This window comes from Mastigoproctus giganteus, chromosome 6, assembly GCF_048544385.1.
Source record: "Mastigoproctus giganteus isolate SK-2022 chromosome 6, ASM4854438v1, whole genome shotgun sequence".
NCBI lineage: Eukaryota > Metazoa > Arthropoda > Arachnida > Uropygi > Thelyphonidae > Mastigoproctus > Mastigoproctus giganteus.
In genome coordinates this window covers 78,023,679-78,040,801 of record NC_143580.1, presented here as the reverse complement: position 1 = coordinate 78,040,801, position 17,123 = coordinate 78,023,679, and the positions used below count along the sequence as shown (strand labels likewise).

Sequence of the window (17,123 nt, the reverse complement as noted above, 5' to 3'; positions counted from 1 at the left end):
AGAAAATATACAGAACCAACAATACTGAAGTGGCACTTAGTTATTTGGTATCATGAACAAATAGGAGATTGTTTATATAAGGCAATTCTAAAAAGTCTGGTCAAAGTCGGGGAGTGGATTCTAGTCATCAAAACAACGAAAAAAGTTCATATGAACATATCTAAATGCTTCTTGGCCAGGTTAAAGCCATATTGCTACTTTTGGTGATGATCCAAAAGAGCACTGTTGTAAAGGTATTGAAGGTGTTTGGCAATATCCATATCAAAGTAGGTTTTCAAAATAGCTTCTTTGAGCAGAAATACAAGCATCAACACATACAAACTATCAGACTCCTCAAAATTAAGGAGCAGTCCAGACTGTCACAGTAAGTCATAATGTACCAGATAAACAGGTGTCAAGCAACTCATAAGCAGAATACTAAAATTCAGGAGAGTCCCATCACACATAAACCACATCATCATCAGCCATTTTCAATCCACTGCAGGATGAAGGCCTCTCCAGCAACTTTCCAATTCCTTCTGTTTTGAGCACTGGCCATCCATTTACTATCCAAAAACTCATGAATTTCATCTATCTATCTCTGCCTTTGTCTTCCAGGTTTTCTTCTAGCTCCTCTTCGGTACCATTCTGTTATTTTCTTAGTCCATCTGTCATCATGTCTTCGAGCTATGTGCCCTGCCCAAGACCATTTTAGTTCTTTAGTTTTGATAAGAATGTCTTTTACTTGGTTTGTTGCCTAATCCATGTGTTTCTCTTCTTATCTAACAGTCTGATTCCTAATATAATTCGTTCCATTCTTCGCTGTGTAGTTCTCAGCTTCTCTTCCATTCTTTTGGTGAGTGCCCAAGTTTCACTTCCATAAGTCATGGTGGGGAGTATACATTGGTTCATTATTTTACGTTTCAGACAAACTGGGATATAGCTCTTCAGTATGTGACTATATTTCCTGAATTCTATCCATCCAAAATGTATTCTTCTCTTGACTTCCAGCCATTTATCATTATTACAGCTAATAACTTGTCCCAAATAAGTATATGACTCCACATTTTCAATTACTGCTCCTTCAATCATTATTTCCCTTTCCATGGCATACTTGTTCATCATTACTTTTGTTTTAGCCATATTCATCTTTAGTCCAAAATCCTTACTAACTGTGCATAACTGATTAAGATTTTCCTCTAATTCTTTGGGATCGTGGCTTATAATCACAACGTCATCTGCAAATCGTAAATGGTTTAGGTACTCTCCGTTCACATTGACTCCTTTCTGCGACCAGTCTAATCTTCTGAAAGCTTCCTCAAGGGCAGCAGTAAACAGCTTCGGAGATATTGTGTCTCCTTGTCGAACTCTTTTCTCGATTTTAAATTTGCTACTGTCTTTGTCTAGTCTAATAAAGGAGGTAGCACTCTCATATATTTTCTTCAAAATCATAATATATGGGGTATCTATGCCTTGTCTTTCCAGTGCCCGAAACATTGCCTTATGCTGTATGGAGTCAAATGCCTTTTCATAATCCACAAATGCCAGGCATAATGGTGTTTTATATTCATTTGCTTTCTCCATTAGCTGTGATATTACGTGAAGGTGATCCATAGTTGAGAATCCTGTCCTAAAGCCAGCTTGTCCTTTCAGTTGATTCTCATCAAGTATTCTTTCTAATCTGTTAGTAATGACCCTTGTGAACAACTTGTAGATGTTGGATAACAAGCTAATTGATCTATAATTTCCAATTTCTGATTTATCTCCTTTCTTATGCAGCAAAACTATGATTGCATTATTCCACTGCTTAGGCGTCACACCTTTTCTAATGCACTTTGTGAAGAGCCTTGCCAGTTTTTGTGTTATGTCTCTTCCTCCCAATTTTAACAACTCTACAGTAACTTCATCTTCCCCCGGGGCTTTCCAATTCTTCATTTTCTTCAATGCATGTTCTACCTCATCAGGAAGAATATCGGGTATGTCGTATGTGTTGCTACTTTGCAATCCATCTTCCCCACTGCTGGTATCATTCCCTCGCTCCTTGTATAATTCTCTATAGTAGTCTTCTGCTATTTGAATTATGCCTTCTCTGCTGTTTATAAGTACACCATTGCTATTCTTCAGTTTCAGTATCATTTGTCTTTCTGTATTACTGCTCATGGCTGCTGATTTAAATCCTTTGTTTTCCCTTAATGCTTGTTCTACTTTTCTTGTGTTAAATCTTCTTATGTCCTCTCTGAGACTCTTTCTAATGGCTTTGCATAACTCAGTATACTCAATTTTCTCCCTGTCAGTGTTTTTCTCGCTCTAAATTTGTCGTCTTCGGTTCATCATGACAAGTGTTTCTTGACTAATTTTTTCTTCTTTGGATTTCTGTTTCCCTATAGGTTTCTTGGGCTTTATCACTTTCAGAAAGTTGTAATATTCCTCGTCGATATCTTGGTCCTCAGCAGTCTGCAGAAGCTCAAACTTGTTTTTAAGTTCCAGTACACACTGCTTTTTCTCCTCCTCTGTTATCTCAAAGACCTTTGTATTATTTACTTGAGTCAGTTTTTTCCTTTCCTTTCCTACATCTATATCAAGTGTACATCTTCCATTCTGTGATCACTTCCAACATTTACCTTATTCAGGACGGTAACATCATTCACAATATAATCTTCTGTTAGTGAGGATGAAGTCGATTTCATTAGTTGTTAATCCATTTGGACTCTTACATGTCCACTTTCTGTTCACCCTTTTCTTGAAAAAAAGTGTTCATTACTGACAGTCCTTGAGATTCTGCAAATTCCACAAGTCTTTCACCTCTTATTTCTTTCACCAATTCCAAAATTTCCTATAGTTCCTCTTTCTGCGCTGTTTTGCCTTTTTCTAACCTTAGCATTGACGTCCCCCATTATAATAGTGTAGTGAGTTTTCTGCTCATCTAGAAGGCTCTCAATTTCGGTGTACATTTCTTCAACCTCTTCATCATCATGGCTCGATGTTGGTGCATAAATCATTATAATCTTTAGCTTGTACCTCTTAGAAATCTTGAGTATTAGTCTTGACATCCTTGGTAATGTACTTTTGAATTCCAAAATGTTGTTTTTTAAATCTTTATGGACCAGAAACCCAACTCCACCTTCACTCCTTTCACTGTTTCCATTGGTGTACAGCAGATTTCCACTTGATAAACTTATAAATGATTCATTTCTTCTTCTTGTTTCAGCTTCCAAACCGATGATATTCCAATTCACATTTTCTAATTCCTTTTCCAGCTCTAATATCCTGTCTTCACCAATGAGTGATCGTACGTTATAACAGGCCAAGTTCAGTTTCCGTGCATGGCAGCCTGGTCGTACCCAGAAATTCTTAGCACCCTCTGCTTCCACTCTGATCCTCTCACTGCCGTAAGAGGGAGAGTGAAAGCTGCTGGGGCCATTTGTATTGTTGTGCTCTCATGCTGGAGGGTTTGGTCTTTTCCTCTTCACGCTGACCAGGCGTCTTGAAGAGAACCACTCTACACGTTCGTTGCCACCTAAGTGACATAACAGGGCTTACCATCGAGAAGGTGTGCATGAGTGGATTTTAGGGAGGCAGGCCAACCGGACTTCTCCTAAATCTTCTGTAATAGAGAGATATTGGATCCATCAGTGTTTTAGGCTGACTGTCTGATAACACACAGGATACCTGTTCCCCTCTAAGCCCCTAATAAACCACATACATGCTCTCATCTGGAATACTGAATCTTTCAGTAATGCAGCAGATCATTTTCCAAAAAATAATATGAAAAATGTTCCCACCAAGGCAACATGACTGTCTGCAAGGTCCAACAAGTAATCACAAATGATACCTTCCCAAACATAGATGTGAATTCCTTGATATCAAAATTGAATGATCCCACGAGGGTGTTCCTCTGTCCACTCTGCCTTCCTTTATTATAATTCCCAATGAGGATCCAATGTAGAAATATGACAAACTGCAAGCCATGAGAATTGACAAAAATCAAAAGAATGGTCGATTATTTCAACAAGAGGGATCAAATTCAGCTGTGCAGATAGCCTCCCCATGCTCTGAGATATGGGCCGGGACAATCTTTATTTTGTTTACCAATGTAACATACCCTGCAATCCAGACATCAAATGTTTGGATTTCAGAGCATGTTATGTTGTGGAGTATGCAGATGGGAGGAATAAATTCACTGTTATGCAAAAGATCAACCTGGATGATCTGCAAAATCACGGGCTAATAATTCAAACCAATTCAAAACATGGAACGACCTCTCATTACTCTAGAAATCTCAACATCTCTTATTGCTCAGAGAACTAAAATGTGTCCTTGCCTGGCTAATAAGGTGCAAGCAGTTCTATGTAGAACTGCTTGCACTCAGGAGTGTGCAGACTTATGTCCTGGTCATTATACAAAGAGACAAGGGCTTCACATTAAAAACAGTTAACTTAACTAAGTTTAGTAGCTACAGGACAGCTATTCAAAATAGAAGCTGTTATTTGGTTTTTAGGAGCATTAGCAACTAAGGCCATATTGCTCTGAGAATATACGGTGGTCATTCCCTGACCTTTCCGCATCCTCCATATTTGGTGGTCACGGGCTCGAACCCCGGTCTAATCAAGAAGCGTGTGCTACACACTGCCACTCCTGCCCACCTGGCTATGGAGGCGCCACTCAAAATAAAGCAATTTTGAAACTAAATTCATTGGCAATCCCCTCAAGTAACTGGTTATAGTGTTGATTGTCAAGCATCACCGGGGGTCCCCCCAACTCTGTTAGTAACCCCACCTCATAGCTAATTGAGTAATATATTTATAGAGGAAGATCCAATACCAAAAGTTTAGTTCGTGAAGATCCACCAACAATTCTTTGCTACTCAGATTCAAAACAAATTGTGAAAAATCAGTATTCTCCATATTATTAGGGGGAACTTGTGCACCTCATCTCACTGCCTTCATGCATCAATAAACTGGAGGCCATACTCCAATTTATTACATATATTAACATATTTTGCTGTTGAGAATGGTATATTCATTTCATATATCACCTGGGCACATAGAACATGAATATGCAAAGTAAAATATTAAAATTAACTAGACCTCCCAATCCTTGCATTATTCTGGCTTTACTGATGAAGATCCTTCTTAACTTGACATGTACAACATAAATCCAAATTCTTAAGGCACAATAGAATGAAAAAAAGGAAAAAGAAAACTAGAGCTAAATAAGGCATGTCTCACTCCATTCATTAGGAAAAGGTGTTTTATACATAAAACCCTTGGGTTCAGTGTGAAAAGGTATATGAGTGAACAAATTGTAGTAGTGTTGCCTACTGCAAGTTTTTGTCAGGAACATTTGAATTAGGGAAAAGGCCTTGAACAGCAAAGAACCTGATAAAAAAAAAATTTCCTAAGAACTCACTATATATAGAATTAAAATAAAACTTCAATAAAAAAAATATTTTTTTCCTTTTTTTTTTGAAAACTCCAAACATGAGTATTAAAACCTATAATACTTAGTACCATGCTTGGGTTGGAGGTTGAGAAGAAGAAAGAAGGTATTTGTTGACATTAAACTTGAACTTCTGTAGACTGTAATTTTCAGGAAATACGTGTAAAGGAAGGTTGTTCCAGAAAACGCAAGTAGAATGAATAAACAAGGAAGATGAAAAGTTGGTTCTGTGAGTTTGAAGTTGGAGAGAGTAAATGGATGTTGGCTGGGGGCAGCACATGTTTGGACTGTTTTGAAAGAGAGAGAGAGAGAGAGAGAGAGAGAGAGAGAGAGAGAGAGAGAGAGAGAGAGAGAGAGAGAGAGAGCAGGAATTATAGAAGCCAATTCAGAAAAATGGTGCCCATGGAAGTATCTGTAGAAAAGGCATGCAGCAGAAACAGAACGTCTATGAGACAGTGAGTGGAAAGACTCTATTAGAGAGGAGTCATTAATTAACCTAACTGCCCTTTTCTGAATGGAATCTAAAGCCTGAGAGAGGTTTTGGGGGCACCGCCCCAGACGTGGGAACAATATTCCATAGTAGGGCGGATTTGGGATTTGTTCAGAGTGAACAACTGTTTGGAAGAAAAGTAATGCCGAGAGCAAAAGAGAAAACAAAGTTTTTTAGATGCAGAGGAAGCAATATTTGTAATGTGCTTGTGCCAAGAGAGATTAGAAGTAAGGGTAATCCCCAAAAGAGATATATCATTTTGCCTAGAAATCGAAATGTCACCAAACATAAGCAAGTTTTATATATCTCACAAAAAGGATTCTTCTTTAGAAGGATTGAAATCAACTAAGTTGTCTTTGCCCCACTGGAGAATTACCTGGATGGGCATTTAAGGAATTGGTAGCAGATATTCGAGAAGTTGAAGCTGATTGAGAAGGGAAAGATTTCTCACAATGGATAGTGGGATGCAATGTGCTATCATTGGAAAAACTATGGATAGGATTTCCAGTCAATGGAAATCCTATCCATAGAACCTTGCGAGACACCAGAATTAGTGAAATAGTTAGAAGACAGAGACCCATCTACCATCAGTGAGTGATCAGAGAGAAAACTGGATAACCAATTACAAAAAACAGTTGGCAGACTATAAGATGGAAGCTTGTTTAGAAGACCTTTAGGCCAAACATGATCGAAAGCCTTTGAGATGTCAAGAGCAACTGCTTGTGTTTCACCAAACTTTTCCATTGAATTTGTTTGTCCATAAATGGGTAACATAAGCCAGAATATCACCAGTGGATCGAAACTGATGGAATTCATACTGGCGATCGTTGATCAGGCGGAAGGTTTCTAGATAGTTAAAGAGTTGGCGGTTAATTAATTTTTCCATTACTTTAGAAAGAATTGAAGTAATTGCAATGGGACGATTAGATGGGAGGGATTTGTCACCCTTTTTAGGAACTGGCTGGATATGAGCAAATTTCGAAGCAGAAGGAAAAACTCCTTTGGAATAAGAAAGTGAAAACAGGCGGCAAAGAACAGGAGTAAGTTCAGGAGCACAGATTTTGAGAACAAGTGGAGAAATACCATCAGGACCTTGAGCTTTCTTAGCATCAAGATTCACCAAAATCCTTCTGACGGACGACCACAGAAGGAATTGAATGGAACGTGTTGAGAATGGTGGGAAGTGTTTTACCAAGATCGTTAATACGAGTTGGAAGAAAAAAAGGAATTCTAGCATGTCAGCTTTATCCTTGGCTGAAGTGACAACAGAACCATCTGGTTTTGACAGAGGTGGGAGCAGAGATGGGGAAAAGTTGTGGCCAATAATAAATTTTGCCTAGAAATCGGCAAGAAACCAGAATGCTTAGCTACCATTAGGGCAAGAAAGCAAGTTTTCTACTCTTAGCCTGTTCAAAATCTAGTTTGGACTGATTAATAACTGCTTTACAATTGTTGCGAGCTTTGGTGTAGGCAGAAAATGAAACTGAAGAATTGGAAACAAGCCAATTACGATATGCAACGTTCTTCTCTTGAACAGCCTTAGCACATTTATTGGAAAACCAAGGTTTAGATAAAAGACGAGATTTTAAAGTGGAGTGTGGGGTAAGGATTCCATTCCTACAAGAATAATTTCACTGACACGATCTGCACAAACGTTGACATAAGAAGTTTTGAAAGAGTAATTCAACCACGGAAAAGAAGAAACGAAATCTTGCACATCATCCCATTTTGCATTTTTGTAATGCAAAACAAAATATGGTTGGGAATAGACATGAGATAAAAGATCCATTGGAAAAAAAATAATCACCAAGTTATGATCTGAGGTGCCTAAAGGTTCACTCACTTCGACCGTTACTTAGAAGGGTTGTTCATGAGAAAAAGATCAAGCGTGTTGGCCGTATGATTAGGATTGTCCAATATTCTTATAGGTAAATGAACAATCTGTGCAAGGTCATTAGTAATTGCAAAATCCTCAGCATCTTGACCAGCTGGGTCGGTGTGACTAGAAAAGGGAAGCCAGCTGCAGTTGTGAACATTAAAATCACCAAGGAAAATTACCTCGCTGTTAGGAAAGTTGAACTGGAGAAAGTCAAGTTGCAAAGAGAGGAAGTCAAAGAGCTCCAAATGATTAGTGGAGGTGGGAAAACTGTAGAGACAACAGATGAATTTGACACAATGAGGTAGAGAGATTTTAAGCCAGAGAAGATCGAAAAGAGCAAATTCCAAATTACCAAGTCTCTGACAGGGAATATCAGAACAGATATATGCACAAGTACCACCTTTGAGGCGAAAGGAATCATACAGTGAATAATTTGGGCAAACTGAGATGAGCAGCAGTTGAATCAACCAATAACTGAGATTCTGTCAGAAAAAGTACATGGGGTTTGGCAGACTGCAAGTGGAAATGGACATCGTTGAGATTAGAAATGAGACCATGTATATTTGTGAAATGAACTAGGAAGTGTTTGGGAGGTTTAGATCTTTTCGCAGATAAGCTTATTCTATTAGTTTGACAATTTGTGTTGTATTCAATAGTAAGAAAAAGTTGGGAGGGAGAGGAAGTGCTGTATGAGGTAATGAAATTTTTGGATAGGGCGTACATACACATGGTAAGAATACACCCAGATCCTTGACATAATGTGGCCTCAACAATGCCCCCTGCATACACACTACTCGGACTCCCTCCAGTCACTATCTGGCAGAGTAGAGGTAGCATGATTATACACTAGCTGATCCGGAAGCCTCCTAAAGAGTTACCAATAGGTTCGGTCCGGGGTACCAACTAGCGGCCGGCCTGTAAACGCCATTTTTGAGCTGTACCCTCGAAATGTAAGGAAGATTGGATCTCACCATGATGTTCATCATAACCTCAAAAGTCGTCAGTCATACTGCATGACAGAAGAGATGGGGAAGGGTTGACCTGAACTCTTGAGACTAAACATGGGTTCCACCATTTTCAAGTCTCCAGTAAGCAAAGTGGTGGTATTGCACCGGTTGACGAGAGTCATCTACCACCTAGTATTGCCTGGTAACACAGAGGGGCGGCATTCCTTCATGTGATGTGGGTGCCACACCTTGACCCCTGCTTACATTGGTTCACACCTGGGTGGCCACCCACACTGTGCTTGTGCATAGAGGTTATACATAGAGATATTACTAACAGTCCCACCATCATGAAGGTGCAAGCAGAGGATTTGGTTGTGACAGACCATCCAGACTTTGCTGAAATTGGGTCCACTTGACTTGAATGTCACCTGAATATCAGTTCCATCAGCATTTCAGACTCCAAGGTAGCAAGTATAGCTTGTCTGGCGTATCTGAGAGAATGTCTGTGACGACCTCAAGTACCAATATACTGGTATAAACAAAACACTAAACTGGAATTAAATGTGTTAAAATAAGAAAAAAATAATAAAATAAAAAAATAATAAAACAAGAAGCTTTCAAGGCAGAGAACTATTTTATAAACTCCATATCAAATCCTGAAAAACAGTGATCTGCAAATGTATCAAGGTGTATCCTGTACCTCTAATAATCAATTGACTAAGAAATTTATGATTTTATCTTGTTTTTTTCAAGCAGTTGCAGTAAAAGACTATCTTTAAAACCTATCTGTAAATGTGACCCAAATTTGATAGCTACAAAAGAGCAAATAATAATATAACTATTGTTATTATCTGGTATTGTAGCTTACCCAGTAATATCCACTGTCCAGCCTCCATAGTCATATGTTAGCCTTAATATATGCATTGACGACAAGTATAAAAGTGAAACAAATAATACAACCCTAAAAAATAAAACATATTAAAAAAAATGCAATTATACATGTATATAAAGATATATCTATTAATAAGTAATTCAATTATGATGTATTCAGTGAAGTACCATAGAGTAAACCAGGACCTTGCAATTTGTTTCATAAACAGCATAGTTAAAATCAATGGGAATAGGAGGGTAAGGTTCTTGGCTCAAAAATTAGGTAATTTATTATTATTATTGCTCTTATATATGAAATCCTTAGCAAAGCTTATTATCTTAGTACAGGAACTTCCCAACTTACATAAGGGTTGCATTCCATGGAACGCTATGTAAGTTGAAATTTCCCCCCAAGTTTTGTGCAGCACTTGCAACTGTGTTCGCTGAATTGATTGAATCAAAAAAGAAATGTTTGATGAACATGTAAATAGAATTATTTATTGTATTTATTAATTTTTTTTATCTCATGCGCAGAAAAAATTACAAAAGCATGCAATTTAAAAAATTTAAAAATTATAAAATTAAAAAAAAGAGAGGAGACAGGCATAATGTCAGTAAGCTTTACCTCTCAAGAAACATTGTCAGAATCGACGTCTTCAGCTGATAAGTACACCGCTGTGGAGATTTGGAAGGGGTTGGCCACTCAAATTTATGAATGACTGGACGGTGGCTTTTTTTCTTTACATCATAATTTCTTTGTAGCAAGCAAGCATATCATTCACCCCTCTGTTAACTTTTAAGAATCGTTCGCCGTCAGGATCCATCTTTTCAAACCTCGCCATTGCCGTTTCTTTGGTGATGAAGCGTCTCAGCACCTCATTTGGTTCATCTTGAGCTTCGTCAGCATTTTCTTCTTTCACTATCGGCTGCCTGCTTGTTAGTTATTTGGTTTTTTAGGAGCATTAGCAACTAAGGCCATATTGCTGCGGGAAATGCGGTGGTCATTCCCTGACCTTTCCTCATCCTCCGTATTTGGTGGTGACAGGCTCGAACCCCGGTCTAATCAAGAAGCGTGTGCTAAGCACTGCTGCTCCTTCCCACCTGGCTACGGAGGCGCCTACTGGCTGCCTGCAAGTCAATAAGTTTTTCATTAGATAATTCCTTCTCTTCTTCCTCCGTTAACTCCCCCATGTCTTTGGAATCAACCTCCAACTGAAGTAGCTCTGTAACCTTTACAATCTTATCTATAACCTCTTCATACGATTCATCTTTTTCAAATCCTTCGAAGCCTTTTACATGCCGTGGGCATATTTTCTTCCATGTGCCATTTAAACACCTTTTAGTAATTTCTGCCCAAGCCTTATAATGCTTAAGATGGTGTGGTAAATATTGTAAGATTTCCAAAAGTCTCTTAACATAGAATTTTTCTCAACGTCTACTACAGACAATGCCTAAGCAAATGTTGTGCGTAAACAGTATGGTTTTAAATTCGAAATAACACCCTGATCCATAGGTTGGATGAGTGAAGTCGTGTTTGGCAGTAGAAATGCGACTCTCACGTTCGATTGAAATCATCTAGATGCATATAATGTCCAGGAGCATTATCTAATAAAAGCAGAATGTTGCTGTCTTTACAATATTTTTCCACCTCGGGAATGAAGTAGCATTTAAACCAATCCTCAAAAAGAGATACTGCTATCCATGCTCTTTGGTTTTATCGTAAATGGACGGGTGGGTGACTTTATTGATGCCCTTAAATGCAAGAGGAGTTCCAGAATGGCACACAAGCAGTGGTATTAATTTGTAATCTACTACTGCATGAGCCCCAAGCAAGAGCGTGGCCCTATCTTTTGAGGCCTTGAAACCTGGCATTGTATGTTCAATCCAGAATATTTTTCCAATACAGAGCAGTCTTGCGTTGAATCAGTAACTTTCATCAGTAATTTTTTCCAACACATCACAAAATTCCTCTGCAGCTGTAGAATCGGCACTGGCAACTTCACCACATATAAAGTTGTGGAAACAAGTGCGATGCTTGAACCTATTAAATCACCTGTTGCTTGCCATGAACTTGGGTTGTGGTTTGCTGTACTTATCCTTAATATCTTAATAAATACTTGTTGCTTTTGCTTGAATGGTCATTAGACTCTTCTAATAAATACTTGTAGCTTTTACTTGAATTGTCAATGCAATGACCAATGAATGGTCATTGCATTGATCCTTTGACATGTTCTTTTATACATGCACTGTTCTTTAAAACAGTATTCACAGTTGAATCAGCGAGCCCTAATTTCCTTGCAATAGATGACAAACTTTGTCCTGCTTCGTACTTCTTAATCATTTTCATCTTCATTTCTAAATTAATTTTGTTTCGTTTCCTGGCAGTACCACCACTTGTACTTTTCATTGCTCACTTTCCCTTCATCATTGTATTGTAATGCATAAATAGGAATGAAGAAAAAAATTTCTGAAAATTTGTTTTTTATATAATTGAAGATTTCAGTGAAGGGGAAGACATTTCATCATAATAGCATAAACACCCATACAATTGCAGTTATCGGTATTATCCCAAATGCAATAAGATCAAGTTTACCACCCTTTTATAATTAGATGCACTAACAGAAAAGTCCAATAAACCGCAAAGTGCAAATTGTTTTTGTTTTTTGGTCGTGACCTCCAGAAACGTGCTTTAGAAAAATATCACTAAGGCATTCACAAAATTGATTCTTATAATGGGAACATATAACATTGAAAGTGAAGTGCAATTTCCATTATAAATATGACCTTTTAGAGAGATAAATAGTTTAGTAATATAGCAAAAATTTCAACTTAGAGTACTTGGATCGAATTACAAAAAAAAAAAAAAGAAAAAAAGAAAACAATGTCTTATTGGGTTCCCATTACGATATTTTCACAATACCTACTTTTATTCCTACGGGATGCAAAACATATTTCCATGATTTTTTTAAGTTTGCACCAGCTGGCAAAAACTTGCGTAAAATTGAATTTCAGTAAGTCGGGCAGTTCCTGTACTCACCTCTGAGATTTGTATTGGTTAAGGTTATTACATGAAAGGAAGATAAAAAGAGAGTAAAACCAAAAGTTCCATTACATTAATAGATTAATTAATTTAAAACATATCCCTAGGAAGAGTAAGCGCACCACCTTTTTCTAGTTGTCATTTATAAAACTGTATGAAAATTCGCGTGTTGAAAAGCCAATTGTGAGACGTGAAGCTTTCAATGTCATCGTCATCAGACAGTAAATGACATAAGTTATGAGTGAAAATTTATAGCATCAAAGTACCCGGGATGCATCGCTTTAAACACGTAGGAATTTGATTAGTTTGAGCTGCCGCACTGGTGATAGATTCGTAGGTAATCAGAATTTTGTATGATCTATTTTAGTGAAACCATTCTATGGCAAGGGCTTCATATTGGAATATCTTATAATTCAATTTAAGTTTAATTAGTGTAATTGCATTATCTATTAATGAGTCATGATTAAGAGTGTACATGTTGACTTAATTCGGTTCCTGGATGGTCTTATTTGAAATTATTATAGTGATAGTATGCTCTTGGATGTTCCATATTTTGTGGTGGTACTACCTATGTAGCATGCGTTACATCCTTGTTGACATTTTATTAGGCATATAATATTGTTTATATCATGAAAGAATTAGTGTGATGTTTCAGCCTCTGAAGGTATTACAGAGCAGAGGTGCTAGTTGTCTATGGTACGGTAGTGTAACTATGGTATTTTGTGTATAATCGGTGCTAATGTTATCAGTGCGGGGATTATTAATTTTTTTCTTTTACGGCTAATATTGTTTCTTGGATTAGCTGTTTGGGGTAATTTCTAGCTATAAAAGTTATTGTCAGGTATAATAGTTCTGTCATCAAGTCTTCCTGTGAATGGTTGTATTTGATCGCATTGTAGATCTCGTTATATAATACTGATTTTTTTGTACTGTAGAGTTAGTGGGAGTTAAAATGTAGGAATTTTCCTGTATGTGGTAAATGACTCTCGTCAACCGGTGCAATACCACCACTTTGCTTATTAGAGGCTTCAAGTGGTGGAACCCATATTTAGTCACCAGAGCTAAGTTCCGGTCAATCCTTCCCTATCTCTTCCACCATGCAGTATGACTGATGACTTTTGAGGTTATGATAGACATCGTGGAGAGATCCAATCTTCCTTACATTTTGAAGGTACAGCTATAAAACGGTGTTTGCAGGCCGGCCACTAGTTAGTACACCGGAGGCAACTCTTTAGGAGGCTTCCACATCAGCTAGTGTATAATCTTGCTGCCTCTACTCTGCCACATAGTGACTGGAGGGAGTCCAAGTAGTGTGTATGCAGAGGCATTGTCAAGGTCACATTACGTCAAGGATCTGGGTATATTCTTACCATGTGTATGCCATATCCAAAAATTTCATTACTTCATACAGCACTTTTTCTTACTATCGAACATACAATGAATTGTCAAACTAACAGAGTAATCTTATCTGCAAAAAGAATTAAACCTCCCAAACACTTCCTAGTTAATTTCACAAATATACATGGTCTCAATTCTAATCTCAACGATGTCCATTTCCCCTTGCAGTCTGCCAAACCCCATGTACTTTTTCTGACAGAATCTCAGTTATCGGTTGATTCGACTACTGCTCATCTCAGTTGCCCAAATTATTTGCTGTATGATTCCTTTCGCTTCAAAGGTGATATTTGCACATATGTCCGTTCCAATATTCCCTGTCAGAGACCTGGTAATTTGGAATCTCCTCTTTTTGATCTTCTCTGGCTTAATCTCTCTATCTCATTGTGTCAGATTCATCTGTTGCCTCTACCATTCTCCCAACTCCACTAATCACTTGGAGCTCTTTGACTTCCTCTCTTTGCAACTTGACTTTCTCCAGTCCAACTTTCCTAACAGTAAGGTAATTTTCCTTGGTGATTTTAATGTTCACAACTCCAGCTGGCTTCCATTGTCTAGTCATGCCGACCCAGCTAGTCAAGATGCTGAGGCTTCTGAAATTACTAATGACCTTGCACAGATTGTTCATTTACCTACAAGAATACCAGACAATCTAACCATACAGCCAACAAGCTTGTTCTTTTTCTCACAAACAACCCTTCTAAGTACAAGGTTGAAGTGAGTGGTCCTTTAGGCACCTCAGTTCACAACTTGGTGATTGTCTCTTCTCCAATGGAGCCTTTATCTCATGGGTATTCCCAACCTCGTGTTGTTTGGCATTACAAGAATGCAAAATGGGATGAACTGCGAGATTTCTTTTCCTCGGTTGGATTACTGTTTCAAAACTTCTGATGTCAACGTTTCCACCGATCATGTCAGTAAAATTATTCTTGTAGGAATGGAATCCTTTATTCCACACGTCACTCTAAAATCCCTTCCTTTATTTAAACCTTGGTTTCCAATAAATGTGCTAAGGCTGTTGAAGAGAAGAACGTTGCATATCATAATTGGCTTGTTTCTAATTCTTCGGTTTCATTCTGCCTACACCAAACTCGCAACAATTGTAAAGCAGTTATTAATCACTCAAAACTAGATTTTGAGCAGGCTAAGAGTAGAAAACTTGCTTCTTGCCCTAATGGTAGCCCAGCATGCTGGTCTCTTGCCAAAGCTATTGGCCACAACTTTTGCCTATCTGTGCTCCCACCTCTGTCAAAACCAGATGGTTCTGTTGTCACTTCGGCCAAGGATAAAGCTGACCTTCTAGCATCCCATTTTTCTTCCAACTCATGTATTAATGATCTTGGTAAAACACCTCCCGCCATTCCCAACATGCTCCATTCAATGCCTCCTGTGGTCTTCCGTCAAAATGATGTCAGAAGGATTTTGACAAATCTTGAATCTAAGAAAGCTCCAGGTCCTAATGGTATTTCTCCACTTGTTCTCAAAACCTGTGCTCCTGAACTTACACCTGTTCTTTGTCACTTTTTTTCACTTTCTTATTCCAATGGTGTTTTTCCTTCTGCTTGGAAATTTGCTTATATCCAGCCAGTTCCTAAAAAGGGTGACAAATCCGTCACATCCAATTATCATCTCATTGCAATTACTTCTACTCTTTCTAAACTAATGGAGAAATCAATTAACTGCCAACTCTTAAACTACCTAGAAACCTTCCGTCTGCTCAACAATCACCAGTATGGATTCCATCAGTGTCAATCCACTGGTGATATTCTGGCTTATTGTCAGAATAAGCCAGTCAATTTACGTACAAATTCAATGGAAAAGTTTGGTGAAAAACAAGCAGTTGCTCTTGACATCTCAAAGGATTTCGATCGTGTTTCGCATAAAGGTCTTCTAAACAAGCTTCCCTCTTATGGTTTGCCAATTGTTTTTTTTTCTCTGATCGCTCACTGAGGGTGATGGTAGATGGCTCTGTCTTCTAACTTCTCCACTAATGCTGGTGTCCCCAAGGTTCAGTTCTTTCCCCCACTCTTTTCCTCTTGTATATTAATGACCTTCTTGGCACCTCTGTAGCCAGGTGGGAAGGAGCAGCAGTGTGTAGTACGCGCTTCTTGATTAGACCAGGATTCGAGCCCGTCACCACCAAATACGGAGGATGCAGAAAGGTCAGGGAATGACCACCGCATATTCCCAGAGCAATATGGCCTTAGTTGCTAATGCTCCTAAAAACCAAAGAACAAACAAACCTTCTTCTATTGACTGGAAATCCTATCCATAGTTTTGCCAATGATAGCACATTGCATTCCACTTTCCATTTTGAGAAACCTTTTCCTGCTCAATCAGCTTCAACTTTTCGAATATCTGCTACCAATTCCTCAAATGCCAATCTCCAGGTAATTCTCCAGTAGGGCAAAGCCAACTTCTAAAACTCAGTCTTGTCTTATATCTCACAAAAAGGATTGTTCTGCTCCTATGCTTAATATTTGGTTGACACTCCAATTTCTAGGCAAGTTGATATATCTCTTTTGGGGATTACCCTGACTTCTAATCTCTGTTGGCATAAGCACATTACAAATATTACTTCCTCTGCATCTAAAAAACTTGGTTTTCTCTTTCGCTCTCGGTGTTACTTTCCTTCCAAACAGTTGTTCACTCTGAACAAATCCGTCCTGCTATGGAATATTGTTCCCACGTCTGGGGCGGTGCCCCCAAAACTTCTCTCAGGCTTCTAGATTCCATTCAGAAGAGAGCAGTTAGGTTAATTAATGACTCGTCTCTAACAGAGTCTCTCCACTCACCGTCTCATAGATGTATGTTTCCGCTGCATGCCTTTTCTACAGATACTTCCATAAGGACTGTTCTGAATTGGCTTCTATAATTCCCACTCTCTCTTTCAAAACAGTCCGAACATGTGCTGCCAACATCCATTTACTGTCCAACTTCAAACTCACAGAACCAACTTTTCATCTTCCTTGTTTGTTCATTCATCTGCCATTTTCTGGAACAACCTTCCTTCATATGCATTTCCTGAAAATTACAGTCTACAGAAGTTTGAGTCTAATGTCAACAAATATCGTCTTTCACCTT

The 17,123-nt window shown here is 38.3% G+C and overlaps 1 protein-coding gene across 1 annotated transcript in view; it reads right to left on the bottom strand.

Moving 5' to 3' along the window:
• oys (lysophospholipid acyltransferase 6) overlaps positions 1-17,123 on the bottom strand; it is a 284,099-nt gene that overhangs the window by 183,821 nt on the left and 83,155 nt on the right. The window contains exon 4 of the mRNA XM_090376225.1: positions 9,603-9,695. Within this exon, the coding sequence (XP_090232351.1) occupies positions 9,603-9,695 (93 nt within the window). The remainder of the gene's footprint in view (positions 1-9,602; positions 9,696-17,123) is intronic.